Source organism: Lepidochelys olivacea (assembly GCF_965140295.1).
Source record: "Lepidochelys olivacea isolate rLepOli2 genome assembly, chromosome: 11".
Lineage (NCBI taxonomy): Eukaryota > Metazoa > Chordata > Testudines > Cheloniidae > Lepidochelys > Lepidochelys olivacea.
In genome coordinates, this window is record NC_140421.1 from 80,677,359 (window position 1) to 80,702,916 (window position 25,558).

General features: G+C 49.4%; 1 protein-coding gene across 1 annotated transcript; it reads left to right on the forward strand.

Moving 5' to 3' along the window:
* Positions 1-9,715: 9,715 nt before the first annotated feature.
* LOC311528579 (tripartite motif-containing protein 10-like) lies at positions 9,716-25,558 on the forward strand (the record flags this gene model as incomplete). The annotated part of the gene is made up of 6 exons (XM_084643795.1): positions 9,716-9,760; positions 13,190-13,288; positions 23,185-23,415; positions 23,729-23,751; positions 24,446-24,530; positions 25,299-25,558. 5 exons carry the CDS (start codon positions 9,716-9,718, stop codon positions 24,504-24,506), a joined length of 459 nt encoding a protein of 152 aa, XP_084499921.1. The 3' UTR covers positions 24,507-24,530; positions 25,299-25,558.

Genomic DNA, 25,558 nt, shown 5'->3' on the forward strand with positions numbered 1-25,558 from the left:
CTTCCCCATCACGACTGACACCCCAACTCTTTCCTGGGATCCCGGCTTTCATAATCCTGATCCTGCGATGTCCTGACCAGGCCAGGCCGGAGAGAGGGATCCATATGACTTCACCACCCCTACGAGCTCAATCCTAAACACCACCTAAAATGAAACCGGAGCAGACTTTAACAGCAGCAGCAGCAACAGCTCCAATCCATGTCAACTAACTTCTTTTTTCCCCCAAAGGACAATTATTATCAACCATCTTTGATACTATACTTCTAAACTCTTTCTAGCTCAAGGGAAACGGAACAGGGAATGTTGTTAAAATGAAAGCCTTATTGAACACTTTACATTTCAAATGCTTTAACTGTTTATCCTTCTTTTCTTTATATTTAGTAAAAGGTTTAAAGGATTTTTAATGGTGTGTTTGCCATGGTACTAAGCAGGCTGAGGTCTCTGTATGCCAAACCCCGAACCTTCTTTAACACTGTTTAATGTTGGACAGTGACTAGGTTACGTTAACATTGGTCCACATATCCATCTAAATGAATAAAACAGGTCTGCTTCCTTTTGTGCTTCTTTAAGGCACACAGAATGGGCCTGAAAGCTTCTTGGTAGATCTCCCCCCCACCCCACCCCCAAGCAAAATTATTATTTTATTTTTTTCGTCCAAAAATATCTTCACTCCCATATTGTTGCTGTGGCTGATTTGGGCAACTCCCCTGTTTATTGGGAGTTTTCTCAGATTCTCTGCAAAGATGGAGGTGCCGAATATTGAACTAACAGATCTCTTCCACCCAGTGTTCGGGGTTAAATATATTGCAAAAGCAAAACCAATTTAAAAAATGTTATAACTGGCTGACTAAAAATCACTTCATCTTTCAATCAAGGCTTAGGTACATAGTATAAGAGAAGACTGAGGGGGGACATGATGACAGTTTTCAAGTACATAAAAGGTTGTTATGAGGAGGAGAGAGAAAAATTGTTCTCTTTCACCACTGAGGATAAAGCAAGAAGCAATGGGCTTAAACTGCAGCAAGGGTAGTTTAGGTTGGACATTTGGAAAAACTTCCTGTCAGGGTGGTTAAGCACTGGAATAAATTGCCGAGGGATGTTGTGGAATCTCCATCACTGGAGATTTTTAAGAGCAGGTTAGACAAACATCTGTCAGGGATGGTCTAGATAATACTTAGTCCTGCCATGAGTGCAGGGGACTGGACTAGATGACCTCTCGAGGTCCCTTCCAGGCCTATGATTCTATGATAGTCATTGGTGCTAAAAATCCTGGACAGGATAAAGCTACTAGTTCACCAGTTGTCCATTAGCATTCTTAACACCAGAATTTTTAGTTAGTAAAAGAATAAAAAAGCTCCCAGGCCTTTTTGTTTATTGATCACAAAGAAACAATGGTCAGAAAACTCTTTATTTTCCTCTTTTTAGGTCACCTTTAAAAATTCTGGGTGCATCACCTCATTTCCTCATCTAAACTAAAGATCAGGGCCTGTCAGGATTAGGCTGAAGGCAACATGATGTTGGCAAAGGTCTGTGCCCCAGAAAGCTCTTCTCATATCTTTCTGCCATGAGTAAATGACACTAATAAATAACATGCTGATGGGAAGGGAAGAGTCCTCACGCGTGGGCGAAATTTCAGTCATAGAGCCATAGGCGTGTGCACGGTGTGTGCTGGGTGTGCCCAGGCACACCCTAATCAGGGCCAGCCCAAGCGCAAAAAAAAAAGGGCAGCCGGACTGCCGGAGATGGGGGGCGGGGGAGTCCAGGGCAGGGGGGACCCTGGCCCGGCCTCTCTTATCCGCCCCGCTCTCCCCTGCAGGGGCAGAAGCTTGGTGGGGCTGCGCCCCGGGCTCTGTCCTGCTGCTCCGTGGCAGCTGGCAGCCAAGTTCCCACCTCGTCCCCCAGCGCGCTGCGGACTCGCCCCTCCTCCACCCCCTGCCCCGGTCCGCGGTCCGCAGGGCAGAGAGAGGGGGACATGGAGAAGAGATGGGGGCAGGGCCTTGGGGAAGGGGGTGGAATCGGAGTATACCCTCTCCAGCTCCCTGCTGGGAACTGCTCAGGGCAGGGGGCTGGGAGCACCCCCACGGCCCCAGCCCACCTCCGCAGCCCTGTCTCCCGCAGCCCCCTCACATGCACCAGCCCTCTGCCCTGACCCCTGCACCCCCTCACATACCAGCCCCCTGCCCTAACCCCTGCACCCCCCTCACATACCAGCCCCCTGCCCTGACCCCTGCACCCCACACACACTCCCAGCCCTCTGCCCTGACCCCTGCACCCCCCTCACACACATCCAGCCCTCTGCCATGACCCCTGCACCCCCCCACATACCAGCCCCCTGCCCTGACCCCGGCACCTCCCTCACACATATCCAGCCCTCTGCCATGACCCTTGCACCCCCCCACAACCCCAGCCCTGACTCCAGCACCCCCCCACATACCCAGCCCCCCACACCCCATGCCCTGACTCTTGCACCTCCCACATTCCCACCTGCACCCCTCGCACCAAATGGGAACTTCCCAGGTAAGCACTCCGCACCCAAACCTCCTGCCCCAACCCTGAGCCCCTTCACTCATTCTAGCTCCTGGCCAGACCCTACACCCCAACCTCCAGCCTGCTCCTTCTCCCCCAGCCCTGTGCTCAGTGCACTCCCACCCTCAGCTCAGTGCAGAGAGAGAGGAAGAGAATGGGCTAGAACCAGGGAGAAGGTAGGTACCCACTCTATGTGGGCACGAGTGGGGGGGATCCTGTTTACCCCCTCCCCAGCCCTGCTGCACTTGCAGTTTACCCCCAGCCCTTCCCTTGCTCCAGGGACCACCCTAGCTCGAGCCCCATTGTGCTTTTGCCCTCAGCCACTGCCTTGCTCCAGTCAGCAGGGACTAATCCTCCCCCCATGCCGCACTGTGCTCCTCTTGCCCCTGGCCCCTGCCTTACTCCAGCTGGTGACCAATCCTTCCCCCCCATCCCCACTATGCCCAGCTGTTAGGGTGGATAAAAATCAATGACTTTAAAAAAAAATCAAAAATATCGGATTTGTTTTATTTAAATTGAATTTTTGAGGAAAAAACATATCTAAAGATAGTTTTAATTAAGATACATTATATCTCATCATGGAATAGGGATTATAAATTCTAATTCTATAGTATGAGACAATATATTCATGTAATGTTTAAGAAAAGTTTTGTAAATGTGTTCTAATAGTTCATGCATTAGGGACCCAATTTTATGGGGTTCCAGGGGCTTCTGTATAGATTATTTAGGTTAATCTTTCTATCTACCCAGTGGGGCTCAGTGCTCAGTCTAGAAGATACCATCAGACGGGCTTAGTTTTGCAGTTGTATTATGTTGTATTATGCAATAAGCACCAAACTGCGTAATATAGATGTTGTAGAAATGTATAGAAAGCCTGCGTTTGCTCACCGCATGCGTCCCCACTACTGCGGCGCCGCATTACCATTGGTCCTCCCCTCCCCCTCTGACTACTATTCTAGAAAATTCTTTGACCTATATACGCGGCCGCGTCAGGCGTGCCCAGCGCAGTGTCTACAGTGTTTATAATCTTTGTCGCGTGTACTCTACTGAAATAGCATAACAAGCCCGTGGCTTTATGTTTCAATTAAATCATATGATACCCCCCTCTTAATTTTAAAGTATGGATCGGTTCGTTGTTAATATAAGAAAAGGAGCAGACAAACTGAATTATAATGGATGTACTGATAGTAGTGCAAATACCTCGGACTCCTCGGTTAAGAACTTACATGATGAGAACGCCGCCACCAGTTCCAGTGCGTGCACTAAACTGAGTAATGACCAACAGAAACAGACTTAGTTCAGGTTAGTGTAGTTCCTATTCAAAGCCCTCAAACATTCCATCTGATGAGCCGGTCTGTGATATTCCAAAATATAACGCCAGTCTCGATTATCTAGAGGTCCTTATCAGCCTAGATTGAGTATGTTTCCCAGAAGTAAAATAGGGAATAAACAAAGAAGTTTTTATTCCAATTGGTATGAAAAGTGTAGGTGGTTAGAATATAGCCCATCAAAGGATGCAGCATTTTGCTTTTACTTCCGTTTCGTCTCCTCTAATGATGCAGCAAACAAAGGTCACAGTGATCCAGCATTTATTGATAAGGGGTTCAGAAACTGGCATAGGGCTAACGAATGTTTTAAAAACCACCAACTGTCAAAATCTCATGTGTTGAGCTGTTCTTCATGGTCAAGTTTTAATGAAGGGAAACCTACTGATGTATTGTTGGATGAGGGCAAGCAGGCTTATCTGTCTAAACAAGAAGAACGGTGCCATAACCGAAGTGTAATGGAGCGACTGACTGACATTGTTCTGTGTTTGGTGAAAGGTGGAAGACCATTCAGGGGTCACAATGAAAAAGCTGACAGTTTTGATAAAGGTTTATTTCTAAATCTTGTCAATATGCTCCAAAAATATGATCCTGTAATGGCAAAGCATGTCCAACAATCTCCTCGAAACGCTACCTCTCTGAGTAATCGCATCCAGAATGATTTAATTGTAGCCTTGCACAATGTTGTGCAACAAAAGATTGTGTCTTCACTAAATGGAAAAATGGTCTCAATAATTGCCAACGACACTACTGACTGCGGACACCATGAACAGATGTCTATATAAGACCATGAACAGATGTCTATATAAGACAAAGCCTCAAATATCAGGACTGTCCCTATAAAATCAGGACATCCAGTCACCCTAGGCGAGCCATGTGCATTGGCTGCAGAAATAGGTTGTGATAGGCAGAGGGGCTCCCCCACATCTCACAGGACCATACATCTCAGTGCCCGCTCCCCAGGGCTGTGTTCTTACAGGCACATCCTGCCGCCAAGACACGGCAGCGCTTCCCCAGCTGATATAGTGTACTGAGCTGCTAACAGACGCTTGATTCAGTGAACTATTTTACATCCCCACCCCCCCAAATTATAATGTTCATACAGGTTTTTAGTGTTTAAAAGCATCCCTTCTCAGTTTTTATGTCTACATTAAGCCTCATAGCAGGTCATCCATTTGTTTTAGCCGCTGCTCTGATTGCTTGGATTGGACGGCCTTCCTGAAATCCCTTGTAAGTGCAATTTCACTCTTTAAAGTTATTTACTTTTTAAAATATTATTTTGATTATTCTTAGTCCTTCATCATTTCCCTTCATTAACACTGTGTGGTTTAATTTATATTTTTAATAACTGAACATTTTAATAGTTGCTAGTAGCTTCAGCAATCACATCTCCCAGTGTTTCTAGTATGCCACTTTCTTTGCAATATTAATATTTAATTCTAATTTTTTGTTCTTTGTTCATTTTTTTAATTCAAAAGCATATTCCTTGGGATCACATGACATCAAGGCAGACTGAGTTCCTGGCTAGATGTCAAAACTTCTTCAAGTTCCCTTTGATCTGCCAATGGGGAATACCTTTGTCAGCTGTTCTTTTGACTCTCTATACATACCCCCTAGAGTTTTCACATATCACCACTTGTGTGTAGAACTTGGTTCCCAAATATTTACTATAAGCCAGATTTTTAAAGGGTGAAAGCACCTAGTTGCTTTTGAAAATCCCACTAGACTAGCCTTAGACTAGCCCTCAGATGTTAAATGAGCCATTATTATTCATGGCTTGACAACTCTTGATACTGATTGTGTGGCAAAAATTATTCTTACCTGAATAGTAATCCCTTCTATAAGCAATGAAGTGGTGGCACTCTTGTCCCATTAGAATGAACTAATTGATCCGCATTTTTGGTGCTTTAACTGTAAAAATTTCTCTTTGATTGCAGCCTCTACCCGTCGCTAATCACACATAATATAAATCTTATCTTGTAGTAATGATGTGCTCTAGGAAAATTTAACTTGCAAACACAGCGTTGCCTCTTACACTTTTCTTACATTATGATGGTACTATTAATGAGTCAGTGATTGCAGTAACCACAAAGGTCACCGTCAGAGAGGCTGTAAGTAACAAAAATATCTTCAGCTCACTTAAAGCATTGTGATGTTGTGGCTCAGCACACGTGTAGAGTGCAGGGCTGACCACCTGGCCCAGAAATTGGGGGTGGCTGCAGTTACTAGACATGCTCTGTATCTGTTCCTGAACCGTGTTGACTCTGCTGCCCAAACCTGACATCACAGTTAATAGTCAGGAATCCCAGAGATGTGACCATAGCCAGAGGCGGCTTCAGATTGATAGGGGCCATGGGCACAAAGAACATTTGGACCCCCCACACTCCCTGCTCCGCCACGGGTCCCCTCTCCTTGCCCCTGGGGCCCTACCCCACAGGCAGGCCAGGCTGGAAGCTGGAGCCAGGCTGTGGTAAGAGCTGCCCAGACAGATTGGGCTGCTGCGGGAAGCCCCGGACCTTCCACCTGCCCTGGGCGGTGCGCCCCAGGGGGCAAGAACATCGGCTGGGGGCTGCTCTCAGGCCCCCCCGGTCCTGGCCCAGGGCAGGTGGAGAGTCCAGGGCTCTCTGGACGGCTCTTACTGTCCACAGCCTAGGGTGACCATACATCCTATTTTGACCAGGACAGTCCCCTTTTTAAGTGCTGCCCCAGACGTCCCAACTTTTTTGGCAAGTGATCCCAAATTGTCCCATTTGCTCCTGTCAACTGATCACTTGCTGGCAAAAGCAAACAGGAAAAATGCCCGCTTTTTCCAAAAAGAGGTTTGGGGAGGGAAACAATGGGGGGGGGGAGGCTGGACCAGCTCCGCTCGGGGGGCAGGTCTCAGGCCAGCTCCACGCGGGGGCAGGGCCAAGGGTGCTCAGGCGAGTGGCTTGGCCAGCTCCATGTGTGTGGGGCAGGAGAATATGCCCACCCAACTACAGGGGGCGCTCCAGCTTCCAGCCTGGCCAGCGGCCGGGGCCTCAGGGGAAAGAGGAGGAGCAGGGGACGGGTCCAGAGTTCCGGCACTCCTGCGGGGTGGGGGGAGCCCAAATCAGCCGGGGCCCCTGGGCATGGGCCCCGTGGGCCCCTGCAGTAATCCACCACTGACTATAGCTGGAAAACTGGCAGACCAGTATGTGGCTAGTCATCCCGGATTTGGGAGAAAATCTAATAGAGATGGAATGGGATCAGAGGACAGGGATCAGGACCATGCTGAGCCCCACAACCAGGGGGCAGGGAAACCACCTCCCAGAAGCCCTGGGGTGGGTGAGGAGAAGCAGTGTGCCATTTGTGGCCAGCAGGGTCACTGCCTAAGAATGCCCATGACGCCCACTGAGCTGCAGAGCCTTGCTGGAAAAGCCGGCTGCACCCCTACGTCACAGAGGTAACTGTGTGACTGAACTGCCGAGGGAGAGCGTCTCGCAGCCAGTTTGCCAAAGGCACATAAGGTTCGTGCTGACTCACTCACACCCCACACCGCTGGGTACGTGTCATGCTGCACCCTCCTGGGTGCTGAGCTAGCAGATCACCAGTGGGAATGGAAGGTGGTGGTTAATGGGGAGAGGTTCAGTGGGTGGAGAGACTGCTAAGACTATAGATAAGTGAAACCCCATCAGATGCCCCCCAGGATGCCAAATGTGGGTTAAGGTTCCTGATGCAAAATCCTTCATGCTGCCTATGTCACACATACAGCCCTAGGAAGGGCCAGGAGTGCAGGCTGTCTGTGTTGTCTGATATTCCATGTTCTTTGTTTTGGAGGAATGACCTTAGGGCTCTGAATGCAGAAGGGCTGAATCAGCCCCTCGGTAGCCTCAGACAGACAAAAAGGGTATGTGAGCAAAGCTGCAGATAGAATAGCTGAGGGGGAGTCATATTTGCCCAGCCAGACTCCCAGAGGGGTCAGGTGACACCCCCAGCTTTGCAGGCAAATGCCTGAGGAGGAAGGCAGTGACAGGGTGCACCCTAGAATAATAGAATATCAGGGTTGGAAGGGACCTCAGGAGGTCATCTAGTCTAACCCCCTGCTCAAAGCAGGACCAATCCCCAACTAAATCATCCCAACCAGGGTTTTGTCAAGCCTGACCTTAAAAACCTCTAAGGAAGGAGATTCCACCACCTCCCTAGGTAATACATTTCAGTGCTTCACCACCCTCCTAGTGAAAAAGTTTTTCCTAATATCCAACCTAAACCTCCCCCATTGCAACTTGAGACTATTTACTCCTTGTTCTGTCATCTGCTACCACTGAGAACAGTCTAGATCCATCCTCTTTGGGACCCCCTTTCAGGTAATGGAAAGCAGCTATCAAATCCCCGCTCATTCTTCTCTTGTGCAGACTAAATAATCCAAGTTCCCTCAGCCTCTCCTCATAAGTCGTGTGCTCCAGCCCCCTAATCATTTTTGTTGCCCTCTGCTGAACTCTTTCCAATTTTTCCACATCCTTCTTGTAGTGTGGGGCCCAAAACTGGGCACAGTACTCCAGATGAGGCCTCACCAATGCCGAATAGAGGAGAATGATCACGTCCCTCGATCTGCTGGCAATTCCCCTACTTATACAGCCCAAAATGCCTTTAGCCTTCTTGTCAACAAGAGCACACTGTTGACTCCTATCCAGCTTCTCGTCCACTGTAATCCTCAGGTCCCTTTCTGCAGAACTGCTGCCTAGCCACTCGGTCCCTAGTCTGTAGCAGTGCATGGGATTCTTCCATCCTAAATTCAGGACTCTGCACTTGTCCTTGTTGAACCTCATCAAATTTCTTTTGGCCCAATCCTCTAATTTGTCTAGGGCCCTCTGTATCCTATCCCTACTCTCCAGCATATCTACCTCTCCTCCCAGTTTAGTGTCATCTGCAAACTTGCTGAGGGTGCAGTCCACGCCATCCTCCAGATCATTAATGAAGATATTGAACAAAACCAGCCCCAGGACCGACCCTTGGGGCACTCCGCTTGATACCGGCTGTCAACTAGACATGGAGCCATTCATCACTACTCGTTGAGCCTGACGATCTAGCCAGCTTTCTATCCACCTTGTAGTCCATTCATCCAGCCCATACTTCTTTAACTTGCTGGCAAGAATACTGTGGAAGACTGTATAAAAAGCTTTGCTAAAGTCAAATAATAACACGTCCACTGCCTTCCCCTCATCCACAGAGCCAGTTATCTCGTCATAGAAGGCAATTAGGTTAGTCAGGCATGACTTGCCCTTGGTGAATCCATGTTGACTGTTCCTGATCACTTTCCCCTCCTTTAAGTGCTTCAGAATTGATTCCTTGTGGATCTGCTCCATGATTTTTCCAGAAGGAACAGGGCCTACTGACTGAAAGGGAAATCTGCTTGTCCCTAATGCACAGATAAGGGAATTAAGCTCTCTGCTAACCCATCAGAGGGATACAGGGGCCATACAGACCATGACGTTGTCACAAGTAGGGACATGGAGGCAGCTGCGGAAGCTGTTCATTCTCTCTGGGGCACCTGGCACTGGCCACTGTCGGAAGACAGGATACTGGGCTAGATGGACCTTTGCTCTGACCCAGTCTGGCCGCTGTTATGTTCTTATGTTATGGCACCCACCCCAGGGCCGGATTTAAGGGCAGTTGACCCAGGCAACCACCAGGCTCAGGGGGGCACCAGGCTCAGGGTGCTGTTTTTGTTGTTAGTGACAAAAGGGAAAATAGAATGCCTGAAGTAAAATGTTTCCAGTATTCCATATGTGGATTCATTTTTCACTAACTTCCTATAATGTTCTGGAGCTTTGTAGAATCGCGTGGAACTTTCTAGACTTTCTGAGAACTACATTTTCGTCGAAGCTCCTAAAACATTGCCCGCCATGCCCTCGCAGGTGGATAAGGGGCAGGGTGTCACCAGTCAATCAGTGAGATATAAGAACCAGATGAAGTGAAGTAAGAGCCCAGCTGTAATATTGTGAACCTTGTTTTATTGTGTAATTGTGAAAGTGTACTTGTGTTTTAAGACTTGAAGGGTGTAAGTAGCTACAGGTCGTACTTCCCTGGTCCAGCACCCTCGGAACTCGACTGGTCCCAAACCAGGGAATTTACCGGACCAGGGGAGGTCAGGTCAATGCCGGCCCCTCTGTCTGCTGCTGGCTGTGGGTTTCCACTCCAGCGGCAGCAGAAAAGCTGGCATTGACTGAGCAGGGACAGCTACAGAGCCCCGCAGCCAGCAACGGAGCCCAGGGGCCGGGACAGCTCCCAGCTGCCTGCCGCTGGGCTGCGCTCCTGGCCCCCGGCCGCAGGACTTCACAGCTGTCCCGCATCTTCCCCCAAGTGTCCCCCAGTCCCTGCTCCTCCCCCTCCCTCCCTGAGCTTGAACACCGCAAATCAGCTGTTTGCGGTGCTCCAGAAGCTCTGGGAGGGTGGGGGAGGAGTTACTGAGCCTGGGGCCCCCAGCTTTTCCCCATGAGTGCTCCAGAGGGAGAACCAGCTTTCAAGTTTACACCCAAAAGGTTAAAATGACTCAGGGCCTTCTTCCTGGTCCAGCAAATGGACAGGACCCTGGTCCCCTAAGGGCCCCAGTCCTTAGGGGAGGAGTGGAAGGACTTGGCCGGCTGAGGCCTCATAAGACAGTGGCCTTGCTTGGAGCTGAAGCTCTGATGAGCTTGAACCAGAAGGAAACCCCTAGAGTGGGCTGGTGCCTGGTAAGCTTATTAACAGGTATGTAGGTTCTTGTGTTGTTTTTAATATGTCATCTTTTTACCTTATGAATGATGTGGACTTGCTTAGAAAGAGCTGAGTGGTAACTTTACACCTGTAGCAATTATTCCGTAGCCGTCTCAGAAGTAAAAGCAAGCAGGTGTCCTAGGACAGCCTGTCTGTACTGGGAATTACAGTGAGTGCCAGGAATTCGGCAGCCTAGACACACCCTGATCAGAAGGAAGAGGGACGTGGGTCTCCACCCAACAGAGGCAATGGCTGGGGGGAGCTGGAGAATGGCTGCTCTTGCAGCATCAGTGAGAGGAGATACAGGTATGGTTGCTCTGAACGGTGACACCTATTTCTGTGAGAGGGGTTGGGCTCAGGACACACTGCTCTCATCAGCATCTCCCCAGGAGGTGTCATGGACTCACAGGATTGGTGCTATGGCCCCAGCTTTGGAATAGTCTCTAAGAGGACCCAGTTCAGTGTTCCAGACCCCCTCGGGGTCTCACTCCTCCTCCAGGATAAGTCACGCAGCCTCACCACCTCCTAACACTGAGCCTCTGAGCTCCAGCACTCCTGCCTCACAGCGGGGGCTTTGTTCAGCGAGTACAACCGAGATAGACTCCTGTTGAACACTTGTCCACTCTTCAGGGAGTAATGCACTTCATCCAGCATTTGCAGTGACAGTCCAAATAACATTGCCCAAACAATCGGCTTTTTTAGTCAATTGGACACAGCATAGCAAGTCCTTAGGTTATCATAGAGAAATGAAAAGCAAAGCATAGGCCAGGCTGGTCAGCCCAGAACCCAGCCAAGCTGTTCTGAATCCCCTTGTTCAAGCACTATTTGCCTCCCCATCTGACCTCCTTGGTCAAACCCCCCAACTCCTTCCAGCAGCCAACTCTTATTCTCCCACCTCACACCTTCCCAGTCCTTTGTTCTCCATCTGGGGAATATTTGCTTGGCTTCCCCACGGAGAGGTGAGGGGGCTCCATCTGCCTCTGGGTGGTTGGGTGCTGGGTGTCAATGTCCAGGTAACTGGGTTTGCTATTGTCTAATAGGTTTCTCCTTATCCAGCCAGCCATCCAGACAGCAAGATGACATTCATGCCTATGCCTTTTAGCCTGCTCTGAGAGCAAACAGTCCTTTTTCACCCACTAGGTAACAATGAATCACATAGGGGAAACTGAGGCACACATAGGCTTCAGAAAAATATTACAGAAAATTTCCACTTTGTTACTGGAGGCTCCTGGCCTAGCATGCTGGTTTTTGTGGATCCCGTTCTTAGGTGTCAAGTTTCAGAGGGGTAGCTGTGTTAGTCTGTTTCAGGAAAAACAATGAGGAGTCCTGTGGCACCTTAAAGACTAACAAATTTGGGGATAAACTTTCGTAGGCTACAACCCATCTGATATGCATCTAAAGAAGTGGGTTGTAGCCCACGAAAGCTTATGCTCAAGTACATTTGTTAGTCTCTAAGGTGCCACAGGACTCCTCATTGTTCTCAGTTGTCTCTCCCCCTGTGCATTGTATGGGGAGCCCAGGCACCTAGCTCAGGCCTTATGGAGCACAGTGTTGTTCCAGTGATTTTCTACAAGTCTAACAATTAGGCATTGCAATACTTAAGTCCCCTTGTGGCTCTGGGCCCCAGCCCCCAGTTCTGTGGAGAACTGGCCCTGTTGGATAATAGAGGGTAAAGGCCGGAGGAGGATGTCTGTTGGCACAGCTAGCATTGTTCAGAGAGGTGCTGTTTCTACACCTATGGAAGAACTCCTTCAGTTGGTGCAGCTGCATCTACCCGCGGGGCCTGTGCCAGCAGAGAGTGTGTAGTGTAGACATAGTCTGAGTGAGAGATGTGATGCTCACATGCACCATTGTTCCCTAGGTAATGCTAGCAGACCCCGGTCACTGGCGGGCAGGATTGAACCTGGGAACCTCTCGAGCTAAATGCATGAACCTCTGTTGCATGAGCTAAAAGCCACATGGCTGATAACTAGGCTGTAGCAGACTCATTAGTCTCTAAGCGGGCTCAGTTCCACACCATGGGACAGAGCACCGCACCCTGGAGGTGTGTGATTACACATTAGAGAGTTTGAAGAGCAGGTTAGACAAACACCTGTCAGGGATGTTCTAGATGGTGCTGATCCTGCCATGAGTGCAGGGGACTGGACTTGATGACCTCTCGAGGTCCCTTCCAGTCCTATGATTCACCTGTACAGCATCCTCACCCAGAGCAGATGCAACACCTGGCTGGAGCTGAGGAGAGGCCAAGCTGCAGGAACTGGCTAACATGCGGATGGGAGGTGGCTCTTTGTCCCTAGTGACTCTTCCCAAGTCAGCCCACAGCAGCAGGGAGTTGGCAGAAGGAAAATGGATGGTTGCTGTCAGAGCAGCACATTTCTGGGAACAGGAAAGTGAAACTAAACCTGTTACTCCTGGGTCACATGGGGGCAAGCCAGAAAATGGGGCCAAGTAAACATAAGGGAGCTGCCAAATGGTCTGAGTCATGGCAAGTCATCAGCGGATGTGTGGGGGGAGGACACACCCTGACTGGGTCGGGTTCTTGTGATGCATGGCAGGGGATCTTTCTATCCACAGGCCCCAAGGGTGGGTGGAGCCTTTGGGTGCAGATATAATACTCACTCCAGGGCACACAGAGAGGCACCGAGCCCGGGGGAAGCACAGAAGACCTGCCAGCTCCCAGGGATAGACAGAGCCTGGGGAGACACCGAGCCCAGAGATGGACGGTAAGGCCTGATGACTCCATCCCCACCATCTCTCCATTCAGGCCCTGAGTCGGGACAGAGCCCCAGCTCCGGGGAGACAGATTCAGGGTCCCTTGTGTCTCTGACTCTCCCCAAGATAAAGAGCGATTTGTCTCTGTGCTGATGGGGCAGGGCTGATGCGCACCCCCTGCCCTGTCTCCAGCCAACCCCTGCCGCACCCCCCTGCCCAAAGCTAGCCAGCTCCACACCCCCCCGTCTCCAGCCAACCCCTGCCGCACCCCCCTGCAGCCCCGCCTGAAGCCAGCCAGCCCCACACCCCCTGTCTCCAGCCAGCCCCGCACCACCCTGCCCTGCCTGCAGCCAGCCCGTACCTCCAGTCAGCCCCTGCCCTGCCTCCAGCCAACCCCGCACCCTCCTGTCTCCAGCCAGTTCCGCACCCCCTGCCTCCAGCTAGCCCTGCCCCATGCCCCTGTCTGCAGCTGGCCCCACGTCCACTGGTGCCCTACAGTTCCCAGGGCAGTAACCCTGCACACCTGCTTCAATGAGGGTGGCAGGGAGCAGCTGGGACCCACACTTGTGCACACCCTAGGGTGACTAGACAGCAAGTGTGAAAAATCGGGATGGGGGTGGGGGGTAATAGGAGCCTATATAAGAAAAAGACCCAAAATCGGGACTGTCCCTATAAAATCGGGACATCTGGTCACCCAAGCACGCCCCCAGGGAGTGGCAGGGACCCACACATGTGAAACGGAGCTCATTTCTAGTTCAGGCCCATCTTTTTAAAAAAGAACTTTAGGCAGGGTTAAAACACACCCGTATTTTCCCGGGCAGGTCAGGCTTTTTGGTTCTTAAATTGCCGTCCGGGAAAATACGGACGTATGGTAACCCTGTTGGTACAAAAAATACATACTGGGGCACATCCCTTAAATCAGAACTTTTTATAGGGAACCGGTTGTTAAGATTTTGGCAGCTCATCACTGGCTGGGACCCTCCCCCCACCCCACTTATTGCTCCTGCTGCCTCTTCCAGTCTCTCCCCCTGTCTCCCTCCTGCTCCCTCTCTACTCCCCTCTGGCTGGGAGCCTTGGTCCTTAGCCCGGCCTGGGGCATTCGCTCTCCCAGAGCTGGCTCGGCTCCTGCAGGCACTGGAGGGGAAGAGCCTGGGGGGGTCTGGGAGGACAGGAGCTCTGAGACTGGCAGCTCCCCTGGGAGCAGAGCTGGGGCAGGGAGAGGCTGCTGGTGCAGTCACTTTCCTGCGTGGCCCCAGCCCTTTCCCCCGGGGCTCTCCCCTCACCTGCTGGCTCCGGCTCCGGGGCAACCTGGGCTCCGGGCCTCTCCCAGCTCCAGCAAGGGGTTGGGGCAGCACAGGCTGGGGACTTCCATCCTTCCTGCCCTGTTCCAGCTGGGGCTCAGGAATTCCACACACCCGCACCCCAACGGCGGGACAGCCCAGGCTGGGGACTGACTGTCTTCCACCCCAGACGAGGCAGCCCGGGATCGGGACTTCTGCCCTGCCCTGCAGCCCTGTCCTCCTGGGGCCCCAAGCTCCTACCGCGGCCCCACGGGCTTCCTCCTGCAGCATCTCCTGGGGGCTTCCGCTCCTGCCGGCTGCAGCCAGGGCAGCGTGGGCTCAGGAATTCCCCCTCCCCACAGCCGAGGCAGCCCAGGGGCTACTGGGGATTGAGGAGGGACAGCAGGGTCCCATCACTGTTGTGCTGTTTGGGCAGCAGCAGCAGCCCTGAGAGGGGGACCCTACACGCCAGAGCAGGGTTCGAGGGGAGAGCATTCCCTCCTGCCGAGTGCCACAGGCTGACTGTGCCTTGTGTGAAGAAATACTTCCTGTTGTTTGTTTCAAACCTGCTGCCTAGTAACTTCATGGGATGCCCCCTGGTTCTTGAGTTATGTGAGGGGGTAAATAACACGTCCTCGTTCACTGTTCCCATAACTCCCAGTTATGAGTTGGTAGCTCTGTATCGTAGCTCCGCTTAGTCGCCCCTTTCCTAAGATGAACAGTCCCAGTCTTTTTAATCGCTTCTTGTTTGGAAGCTGTTTCATCCCCATCATCGTTCTTGTTGCCCTTCTCTGTACTTTTTCCAATTCTAATATATCTTTTTTTGAGATGGGATGAGAACTGCACACAATATTCAAAATGTGGACGTATCATGGATTTATGTAGTGGCATTATGATATTTTTTGTCTTATTATCTATCCTTTTCCCAATCATTCCTTCCATTCTGTTCGCTTTTTTGACTGCTTCTGCCTATTGAGCAGATGGTTTCAGAGAACGATCCACAATGATTCCAAGATCTCTTTCTTGAGTGGTAACAGCTAATTTAGATGCCCATAATTTTGGATAGATAGTTGTGATTATTTTTTTACCAATGTGCATTACTTTGCATTTATCAACACTGAATTTCATGTGCCATTTTGTTGCCCACTCACCCAGCCACTGGCTACTGGCTATAGAGATACTCCTCCCTCAGTGCCATGAGCCCCACTCTTTCCTTCTATTTACAGCCCCCCTTTTTTACACTTGAATTCCCAGTCCTTGGTCTTCTGGACATCTGCAATGTATGCCAGTCCGTTGCCTCAAGAGAAGCAGTGCCCCCCAGTTTGCTGGTTTCACCTGTATTTAATTCTCTGCTTAGCACAAGTTACTTAGACGTGTCTACAGTAAAAATAAATTGAAGTTTATTTAACAGAGCTTGAGACAGAGATTCTAATGAAAGGTGGTATACGGATTTGGAAACATACAGTTACAGGTTAAAGAAAAACATGTCTCCTAGGCAGTCTCCTAGGCTGTACTCATTTACAAGTTACTTCCTGTCTAATAAAGTATTTCTCATCCAACGGTGTACCTGTCCAGTTTCAAAAGCTGGGATGCTCTTTTCATGAGACACGTCTGCTGACAGAGTCTCTCCTCCAGAATGGATAACATCTTGTGTCCTTTCCTATTCTGTTATACAGGCAGGCCTTGAATTTATGACGTTCGAGTTATGACAAACGGCACTTACGCCGTTTATAAAACTGACACCCTGTTTTGACTTTTTGACATCGTTTTTGACTTTCCGGCACCTGAGAGGATGCAACCCAAAGCCAGCAAACAAGTTCATACGTTCACAGCGACGTTCTGTGCCGCCCATCTCCCTAACTCAAGGTGCTCAATTGCTGTTCCGACACCGTTTTTACGTGGTGGATCTTCGCACTTCCGAACTTTTTCTTAAAATTTAGTGTTTCTTTGCCCATAATAATGGCAGAAAAGCGAAAATCTGGTGAAAGTGGTGTTTCTTCTTCTACGAAACATAGAAGAAGTTTGAATACAAAAATTGAAATAATTGAGAGGTCCGAAAGAGGTGAGACGCCAACTGAAATCAGCAGAGTTTTGGGGATCCCCCGATCAACTATCACAACCATCCTGCAAAAGAAGGAATGGATTCAGAAACGTGTTAAGGGCTCGGCTCCTATGCAATCAACTGTGATAACTAAGCAGCATGTTGGACTTATTGCCCAGGTTGAGAGATTGTTAATCATTTGGCTGGAGGATCAATATGAACGCTGTGCTCCGGTGAGTTCAGGCAGAATTCGGGAAAAGGCTGGGAGTCTTTATGACGATCTAAAGAAACAACCGGGGGAGAGTTCTGACGCTGAGCCTTTTAATGCAAATGGGGAATGGTTGATGCGGTTTAAAGCCCGAGCCAATCTGCATAACATGAAGTTCTCAGATGAAGCTGTCAGTGCAGATGAGCAGGCAGCTCGTGTTTTTCCTAAGACATTGGCTGAGATCATTGAAAAGGGTGGGTACTGTGCTCAACAAGTTTTTAATGTTGACGAAACTAGGCTCTTTTGGAAAAAAATGCCATCAAGAACCAACATTGCCAAAGAGGAGAAATCCATGCCAGGGTACAAAGCTGCTAAAGATAGGATCACTCTTTTGTTCGGTGCAAATGCTGCAGGTGACTTTAAACTTAAACCTTTGCTTGTGTACCGTTCAGGAAACCCCAGGGCTTTCCACAGATATTCCAAAGCATTCCTCCCAGTGATATGGAAATCTGATCCTAAGGCACAGGTCAATAAAGACATTTTTGAGGATTGGTTTAATTATCATTTTGTGCCAAGTGTCAGGGATTATTGCAGCAAAAACAATCTTGCATTTAAAGCATTGTTAATCCTCAACAATGCTCCTGGTCATCCAACCAGCCTTGGTGACATGCATCCTGACATCCAAGTGGTGTTTCTGCCCCCAAACACCACTTCCTTGTTGCAACCCATGGAACAGGGGGTAATTGCATCCTTCAAGGCCTACTATCTCAGGAGCACATTTGCTCAGGCCATCTGGGAAACTGAGAAGCAAGGTGGACCAACTCTGAAGGAATTCTGGAAGAGCTTCAACATTTGCCATGCAGTTAAGAACATTGATGAGGCATGGAATGAAATCAAACAACCCGATTTGAATGGTGTTTGGAAAAAATTGTGTCCTGATTTTGTGTCTGACTTCAAAGGCTTTACTGGCACTGTTAAAAAGGTGACCAAAAATGTTGTTGAAATGGGCAAAGACCTGCACTTAGACATTGCACCAAAGGATGTTGAGGAGTTGCTGGCATCACATTCTGAAGAATTAACTAATGAGGACCTCATTGAATGGGAACAGCAAAAAGTGGCAGAGGAACAAGAAGATGAACCCACTGTTCAAGAGACTCCTCCTCGTAAAGTCTTGACAATAAAAGTGTTGGCTGAGGCATTTCAACATTTGGAAGCTGCCATGTCCCTGTTTGAGGAGCATGACCCTAACATTGAACGCAGTGCACCTGTGAATAGGGACATATACAACACGTACCGCTGCTACAGAGAAATTTACAAGGAAAAGAAGAAAACATCTGCCCAAACTTCCTTGGGTACTTCCTTATGTTCTTCCAAATCACCTGAAAAACTCCTGAAAGCCCCATCCAATTAGACCCACCTGTGAGCTCAGAAGAACGTGTCCCATCTCCTTTTTCATCCCTTCAGTAGGTTTCTTAGATCAGCAATGCCCAGGAATGATGAAGACAAGTTATGTTAAAAAAATTTTAAGGCTTTAAAATTTGTCTATGCTTTTTAGATCATTTGTGGGTAGGGGTAATGTACAGTGTACAGTACTGTACAGGTACTATATTTTTATGTATTCTTAGTGTCTGATTCTTTTATGTCAACATGATTGCTCTTTTCAATATGAATACATTAATGGAGCTATATTACTCATCTGTAATTGATTGAGTATAAAAATATGGGTGAAAATAGTATATTGGGCCTCGGTTTAGAAATCAATCCCCCATTTTTAACATTGTTCCAATGGGAAAATTGATTCCAAGTTACGACATTTCAACTTAAGATGTGATTTAGGAACCAATTGTGTCATAAGTCCGAAGACTGCCTATACAATTACAGTCTATTGTCTCTTCCCCCAGGGGCCCCTATTCAGAGACTTTTCTTGGGGTTCTTTTGTCTTAGTAAATGCTCAAGCCTGCTTCTGGTCCAGACAGTAAACACAGGGCTTGGGCTGGGTTCCGGATGTCCATTGTTCTCAATGTTGCTTGAGTCAGTCCTGGGTCTCTCACCCCCACCCCCAGATGAGATCTTTCACCTCCAACAGTTTTGGACACTATACCCTATATGTTACATGTTAATAACTGTGACAATCAGTTAGACATTAGCTTCGGCAGAGACCACTCATGACACCTTTCAGTGAGATAGTGAGAAGACGGTTGGATGCAGGTGTAATTAGTCATTTCCCCAGCTCACCAGCAGATGTCAGCAGAGAGCTCCTACCTATTTGTTTGCATGTATTATTTCTGTGTCTGGATTTAGGAAAATAAGGTATAAACTTGTTTCAGAGTAACAGCCATGTTAGTCTGTATTCGCAAAAAGAAAAGGAGTACTTGTGGCACCTTAGAGACTAACCAATTTATTTGAGAATGAGCTTTCGTGAGCTACAGCTCACTTCATCGGATGCATGCCATGGAAACTGCAGCAGACTTTATATACACAGAGAATATGAAAAAATACCTCCTCCCTATTACCAGCAGGACAGTGGGGTGGGAGGAGGTATTTTTTCATATTCTCTGTGCATATAAAGTCTGCTGCAGTTTCCACGGCATGCATCCGATGAAGTGCGCTGTAGCTCACGAAAGCTCATGCTCAAATAAATTGGTTAGTCTCTAAGGTGCCACAAGTACTCCTTTTCTTTTTGCGAATACAGACTAACACGGCTGTTACTCTGAAACCTGTCAAATAAATTGGTTAGTCTCTAAGGTGCCACAAGTACTCCTTTTCTTTTTGCATATAAACTTGTATTACTGATGTAGGGATATTAAGTGGCAGCCATTAAGGGTGCTTCAGAAACAATGAGTTGTGAATGGCCTCGTTTACCTACAAGCCTTCCTGTGTGCTTGGGGGCCAGCCCAGGAAGATTGGTGGCTAGGGTCTTACAGAGACATGTGACCATGTCACCTGATACTGGAATCCATCTTAAATCTGGTATTTTTCCAGATGGGAATGGCTAGGGGGTCAAACCAAACAAAGGTTTCCCGCCTTGGGGAAATCCTACATAAGGCGGAGGAAGTAAACAATGATTGTCTTCAGCTGGCTTAAGAGATGGCCTCCCCACCCCAAAGAGATACCTGAAAGCACCTGGAAACAAATGGACTGTAACCACAGGGGTGGGAGAGATTGGCTGGACCCAGGCCACAAAATACATCTTTGGCCTGAGAAGGACTTTTCCTGAAATAACATCTAGGGTGAGAAGCTATTATTTGTAACCACTTTCTTAGTATATTAAGCTGAGCCTTCCGTGTTAGTTTTATTTTACTTAGTAACTCACTTTGTTCGGTCTGTAATCTTCTTATATTTACTTAAATCCTACCTTTTATTCTTAATAAAATTACTTTTATTTATTAATAAACCCAAGTGTAAGGAATTGTTACCGGGGGGGTGGGAAGAAGCTGTGCATATTTCTCTTTCAGTGTTAAAGAGGGTGGACATTTATAAACTTACCCTGCATAAGCTTTATGCAGAGCAAGATGGATTTATCTGGGGTTCAGACTCCCAGAAAGGCTGTGTGCTAAGCACTGGACAAGTCCCTATTAACTGAGAAGCCCCAGGGCTGAGTGTGTCTCTGTGTCTGTGTTGGAGCTAAACTGGAGTGTCTAGCTCTGCAAGACGGAGCTGAGGGGTGCCCATTCTGGCAGGGGGGTTATTCTCAGTGGTGTTCCAGCGCATTAAGTTACAGTCTCAAGGGGTTTCTGTGACCAAACGCATCACAACCATGATCAAGTCACCTCTCGATTTTCTTTTTGGTAAATTTACCATGTTAAGCTCATTAAGTCTTTCACGATCAGCTTTTTCCTCAAGCCCTTGAATCATTTCTATGGCTCTTTTCTGCATCGTCTCCAAGTTTTTCAACATCCTTTTTAAAATGTGGACACCAGAGCCACATGCAGTATTCCAGTACTGGTCTCACCAACACCATATTCAGAGGTGAAATCACCACCTTGCTCCTGCTCACTTCTCCCCTGTCTATACATCCACGGATGACATCAGCCCTTTTACCCACAGCATCACCCCAGGAGTGGAGCTGTGCCCCCTCACTCAGGGTATCCCTTCCCAGGGGAACCCCAATCCCCTAAACCCACCTTGCCTCAGTGGCTACTGCCAGTCTTCATCTAGCCCCCTCTCACTGGAGCAAACTGCAGTCTGTAATGGCCACTCATCATTGGCAAGGGGGTTGGACCTGCTGCCTTTCCCTGCAGCCCCAATACCTCCCCTGGCCTTTAGCCGGGACTCGCCTGCCCTTCCCCAGCACAGCACAGTTCTGCTCGATGTACCCTGTATCATAGCCGCCAACTCCATGGGTGCTCCGGGGCTGGAGAAAAATTAATGGGTGCTCTGCACCTACTGGCAGCCAAGCTTCCCTCCATAGGATCATAGGGTTGGAAGGAACCTCAGGAGGTCATCTAGTCCAACCCCCCTGTTTTTTGCCCCAGATCCCTAAATGGCCCCCTCAAGGATTGAACTCACAACCCTGGGTTTAGCAGGCCAATGCTCAAACCACTGAGCTATCCCTCCCCCTGAGTGCCATGTCTGTGCTCCTCCACCTACTTCCCAGTGCTTGCCGCCACCAAATAGCTGTAGCAAGCTCCGGGACGAAGTGGGGAGGAGGCAGGGCCAGGGCGGGGATTTGGGGAAGGAGTCGAATAGGGGCAGGGAGGGGGAGGAGTTGGGGTGGGGACTTTGGGGAAGGGGTTGGAAAGGGGGCAGGGCAGGGGTGGAGTCAGGGTAGGGCCAGGGGCAGAGTGGGGGTCCAGCACCCACCAGCGCCATTAGAAGTTGGTGCCTTTGCCCTGTACTCCCAGGCAGCTAGGCCCTTCTCACTCCAGGGCTAGAGTGAGTCTGACCCAGCTCCTCACTTAGCCCTTATATCGGGGCCAGCTGTGGCCTGATCCGGTGTGGCCACAGCTGTGGCTGCCTTTCCAATCAGCCTACTTCAGCTGCCTTTTACCGTTTTCCTAGGAGCTGGGTAACTGCCCTGCGACTCCCCATCAGTGTAAATCTCTCTCCACTCAGCCTCAGGACTCTCTGTTTTGGACATTGCTAACTTTCACCCAGTGCAGGGGGCACCGGATCTGAGCAGGCTCAGGGAACTCTGGCCCTGGGATGAGTGACACCCTACAGTGATGGGCATCCATGAGGTGCAGAAGTGGGGGATGGGGAATAGAGAAGGGGCCAGAGTTTGGGCCCCTCAGTGGCTTCTTGGTGTAGCTCCATAAACACACAGATCTGCCCTATCCTGATGCCTCCCCCACCAGGGGAGCGCTAGGGGCTGCAGGGCCAGGGCTGGACTCAGTGCCTTAACATTTCAGCTAAACTGCTGCATTCTGCAGGGCTCTGAAAGCAGCAGCCTTGTGGGAACGAGTCTCCCCCAGGATCAGCATCTCAGCCAGACGATGCCTGAGGCCCTGCAGCGCTGACCCTGCTACCTCTACCCGGGGCATTCTCCTGGTTTTGTTATTACAGGTTTCAGAGTAACAGCCGTGTTAGTCTGTTTTCGCAAAAAGAAAAGGAGTACTTGTGGCACCTTAGAGACTAACCAATTTATTTGAGCATGAGCTTTCGTGAGCTACAGCTCACTTCATCGGATGCAACGCTTATGCTCAAATAAATTGGTTAGTCTCTAAGGTGCCACAAGTACTCCTTTTCTTTTTGTTATTACAATATGCGTTGCACACAGGGCTGGACTGAGGCCACCCAGGGCCCAGGCTCCACACCCTGACACAGGATCCTGCTGTGAACCTGCCCCATTGCAGATTTCAAACCCCAAACCACAGGTCCCAGACTGTCACTGCATCCTATCGGCTCTCCGGAGCCAGCAGGGGAGGGGCTAGTGGAACTCTGGCCCACCAGAGGATCCACCTGCGAAGCTCCTGATTGGAGCACGCATTCGAATACATGACTTACGCCAGCAGGCATCACAGGAACTTGCCCACGCTACTGAGTGCACTTCAGATCGGCTGCTAGCCTGGACCCAGACAGTGGCTTGTTCCTGGCTCAGTTTGACCTGCAGTACTGCTGTCTGACTCCGGCCTGACCCGTCGCATGGCTGTCTGACTCCTTACCCTCGTGTGACTCCTGACACTGATTCTGGCTCAGCCTTTGGCATGACTCCTGATCTCGACCCTGACCCCAACCCTTGGTGAGATCCTGACTCTGACTCCAGGTTTTAGTTCCTGGCTTCCAATTCCAGTTTTGACCACTAGACCTGACTGCTTGTGCCCTGGTCCCTACACAGATGTCTTAGAGATTGTAAAGGAATTCTCTCTTGTAAGACTCTATTAAAGGCTCTCTGGCGCCATCCATGTTCCTGACCAGCCCTTTCTTTATGTCTTATAGATCCAGACACAGGCCGAGAGGCAGAAGATTTTGTCTGAATTTCAGCAACTGCTGCAGTTCCTGGAGGAACAAGAGCGACTCCTGCTGGCCCGGCTGGAGAAGCTGGAAAAGGAGATTCTGAAGATACAGAATGACAATGCCAGTAAACTCTCTGAGGAGATTTCCTGTCTCAGCAACCTGATCAGTGAGATGGAGGGGAATGGTCAGGAGCCAGCGAGCGAATTCCTGCAGGTGAGACTGAGTTAGAAACATCCCAGATCCTCACACAGCAAAGGGAGGGCTCCTGAATCATAAATACCTGGAGTCCAGCAGTCAGAGAACTCAGTGTAACTTGGTGTGTGCATTCCTGAGATGTGAATGACTATTGTTCTTTGAAGAGTTACAGACACATTGATATTAGAGCAGGGAAAGCCCCATTAGCTCAGGGAATCCATGGGCCTGGAGCCAGGTCAGGGGCTCTTTTCCCCATATTTGCAAAATCCCTTCCCTAGGATCTCGTGTGTGTGTCAGATAGGACTGAGATTATTTTCTCTCTCTCCTCTAGGATCTCAGAAGCACCTTGAGCAGGTACGTGTCTCTCTCTCACTCCCCCTCACACATCACAATGCTGGCTTGGAGATGATGTTAGCACCACATCTCCCCAGGGCTCTTCAGCGAAATGTGTGGGGCAGGGTCACATTTTGGATATAAATCTCTCTGATCAACTTTATCCTAAGGTTCTCGCCCTGGTACAGAAGACTCTGGAATTACCTATTGAACGGGAAAGATTAACCTAAATGATATTCTAGAGATGTCACATCCCTGGGGGACTGACTGCTTCAGGATTGTGGGGATGGAATATGGGCCTGTCACTGCTGGGGCACTGGTTACCATTCAGCCTGGGGCAACAGTGATCAAGAGTCTTTCCCACCTGAGGGTTGTTTGGAGACCTGTGTGGAATGAGCTGGGGAGGGGGGAGTTGATGTATCAGCATAGTTCCTAGTGGATAGATTTCTACAGCATTCCACATGAGAACTTTATATCCCTCAGAGCATAGAGGCCAAGGAGTGAATTGGCCATGGTGACTCATTTCCCCTTTTATCCCTGGAGCTGGTCTCTCCAGGCCATAGTTGTAGAATATCAATGGGACTTTCCACCTGCTCTGAGGCTGGAAGAAGCAGAGGGATTCTAACTCCAGGCCCATTAGAGCAGCAACTTTCACAAACAACAGATTATGCTGTGTCACTAAATGAAAAATAAGAATGTGAAATTTTCTCTTCAGGTGTGAGAAGGGGAAGTTCCAGCAGCCAATGGAGATTTCTCCCAGCAAACTGTTCCTCTAATGGAGAATCTGAGGAAGTTCAAGGGTACTGAGAAGGGCTCTACAAGGGGAAATTGGGATGAGCCTCTGAGACTGTGGGAAGAGGTGGGCTCTGTCCAGTTGGTTCATCGTTATGTGACATCTCTATTGAATGAAAGGTGGAAAGTAGGGATATTGAGCAGGTGTAACAGGGGCCCAGGTGTCGGGATGTCTCACATTAATTCATGACTTACCAGAGGCCACGACATCAAGGCCCAAATTTAGCAAAATGGCCTAATTTTGGGTCCCTGATTTTCTCTCCCAGTTACAGAACTTGCAAAGCCCCTAGGGGTCAGAGAAATGGGTGCTAGTCTGGCTGGATCTCAGGACTTCCCCAGCCTGTGCCAAGGTCTGCACAGGCCTCTGCAGCTACTGAATAGGGGAGTCACAAACTGCCCCCTCTGTCCCTTTGCCAGTTCAGAGTGAATCTGGCCCATTGAGCCGACCCTCTCCCAGCTCGAATTTCCACACTTATAAAATGATTTTATTATTTGTATTTCAGTGTAAGGAGGATGAGGGCCTCATTGTGCTGAGCTCTGTAGAGATGCTGAGTGAATAGACCCAAGGGGTTTACAGTTAAGAGCCCTGACCCTGCAAACTCTTAACATCCCTTTAGTGGCACAAAGTGTGTAAAGTCATAGTCACACTAAAGTCTTTGCAGGATCTGGCTCCAGTTTCAAAAGCTGGGATGCTCTTTTCATGAGACACTTCTGCTGACAGAGTCTCTTCTCCAGAATGGAAAACATCTCGTGTCCTTTCCTATTCTGTTATACAGGCAGGCCTTGAATTTACGACGTTCGAGTTATGACAAACGGCACTTACGCCATTTATAAAACTGACACCCTGTTTCGACTTTCCAACATCGTTTTTGAATGCCTGGAGCCGGAACCAGCAGGTGAGGGGAGAGCCCCGGGGGAAAGGGCTGGGGCCGCACAGGAAAGTGACTGCACCAGCAGCCCCTCCCCGCCCCAGCTCTGCTCCCGGGGCAGCTGCCAGTCTCAGAGCTGGACATTCGCTCTCTTATCTCCCCCCCAG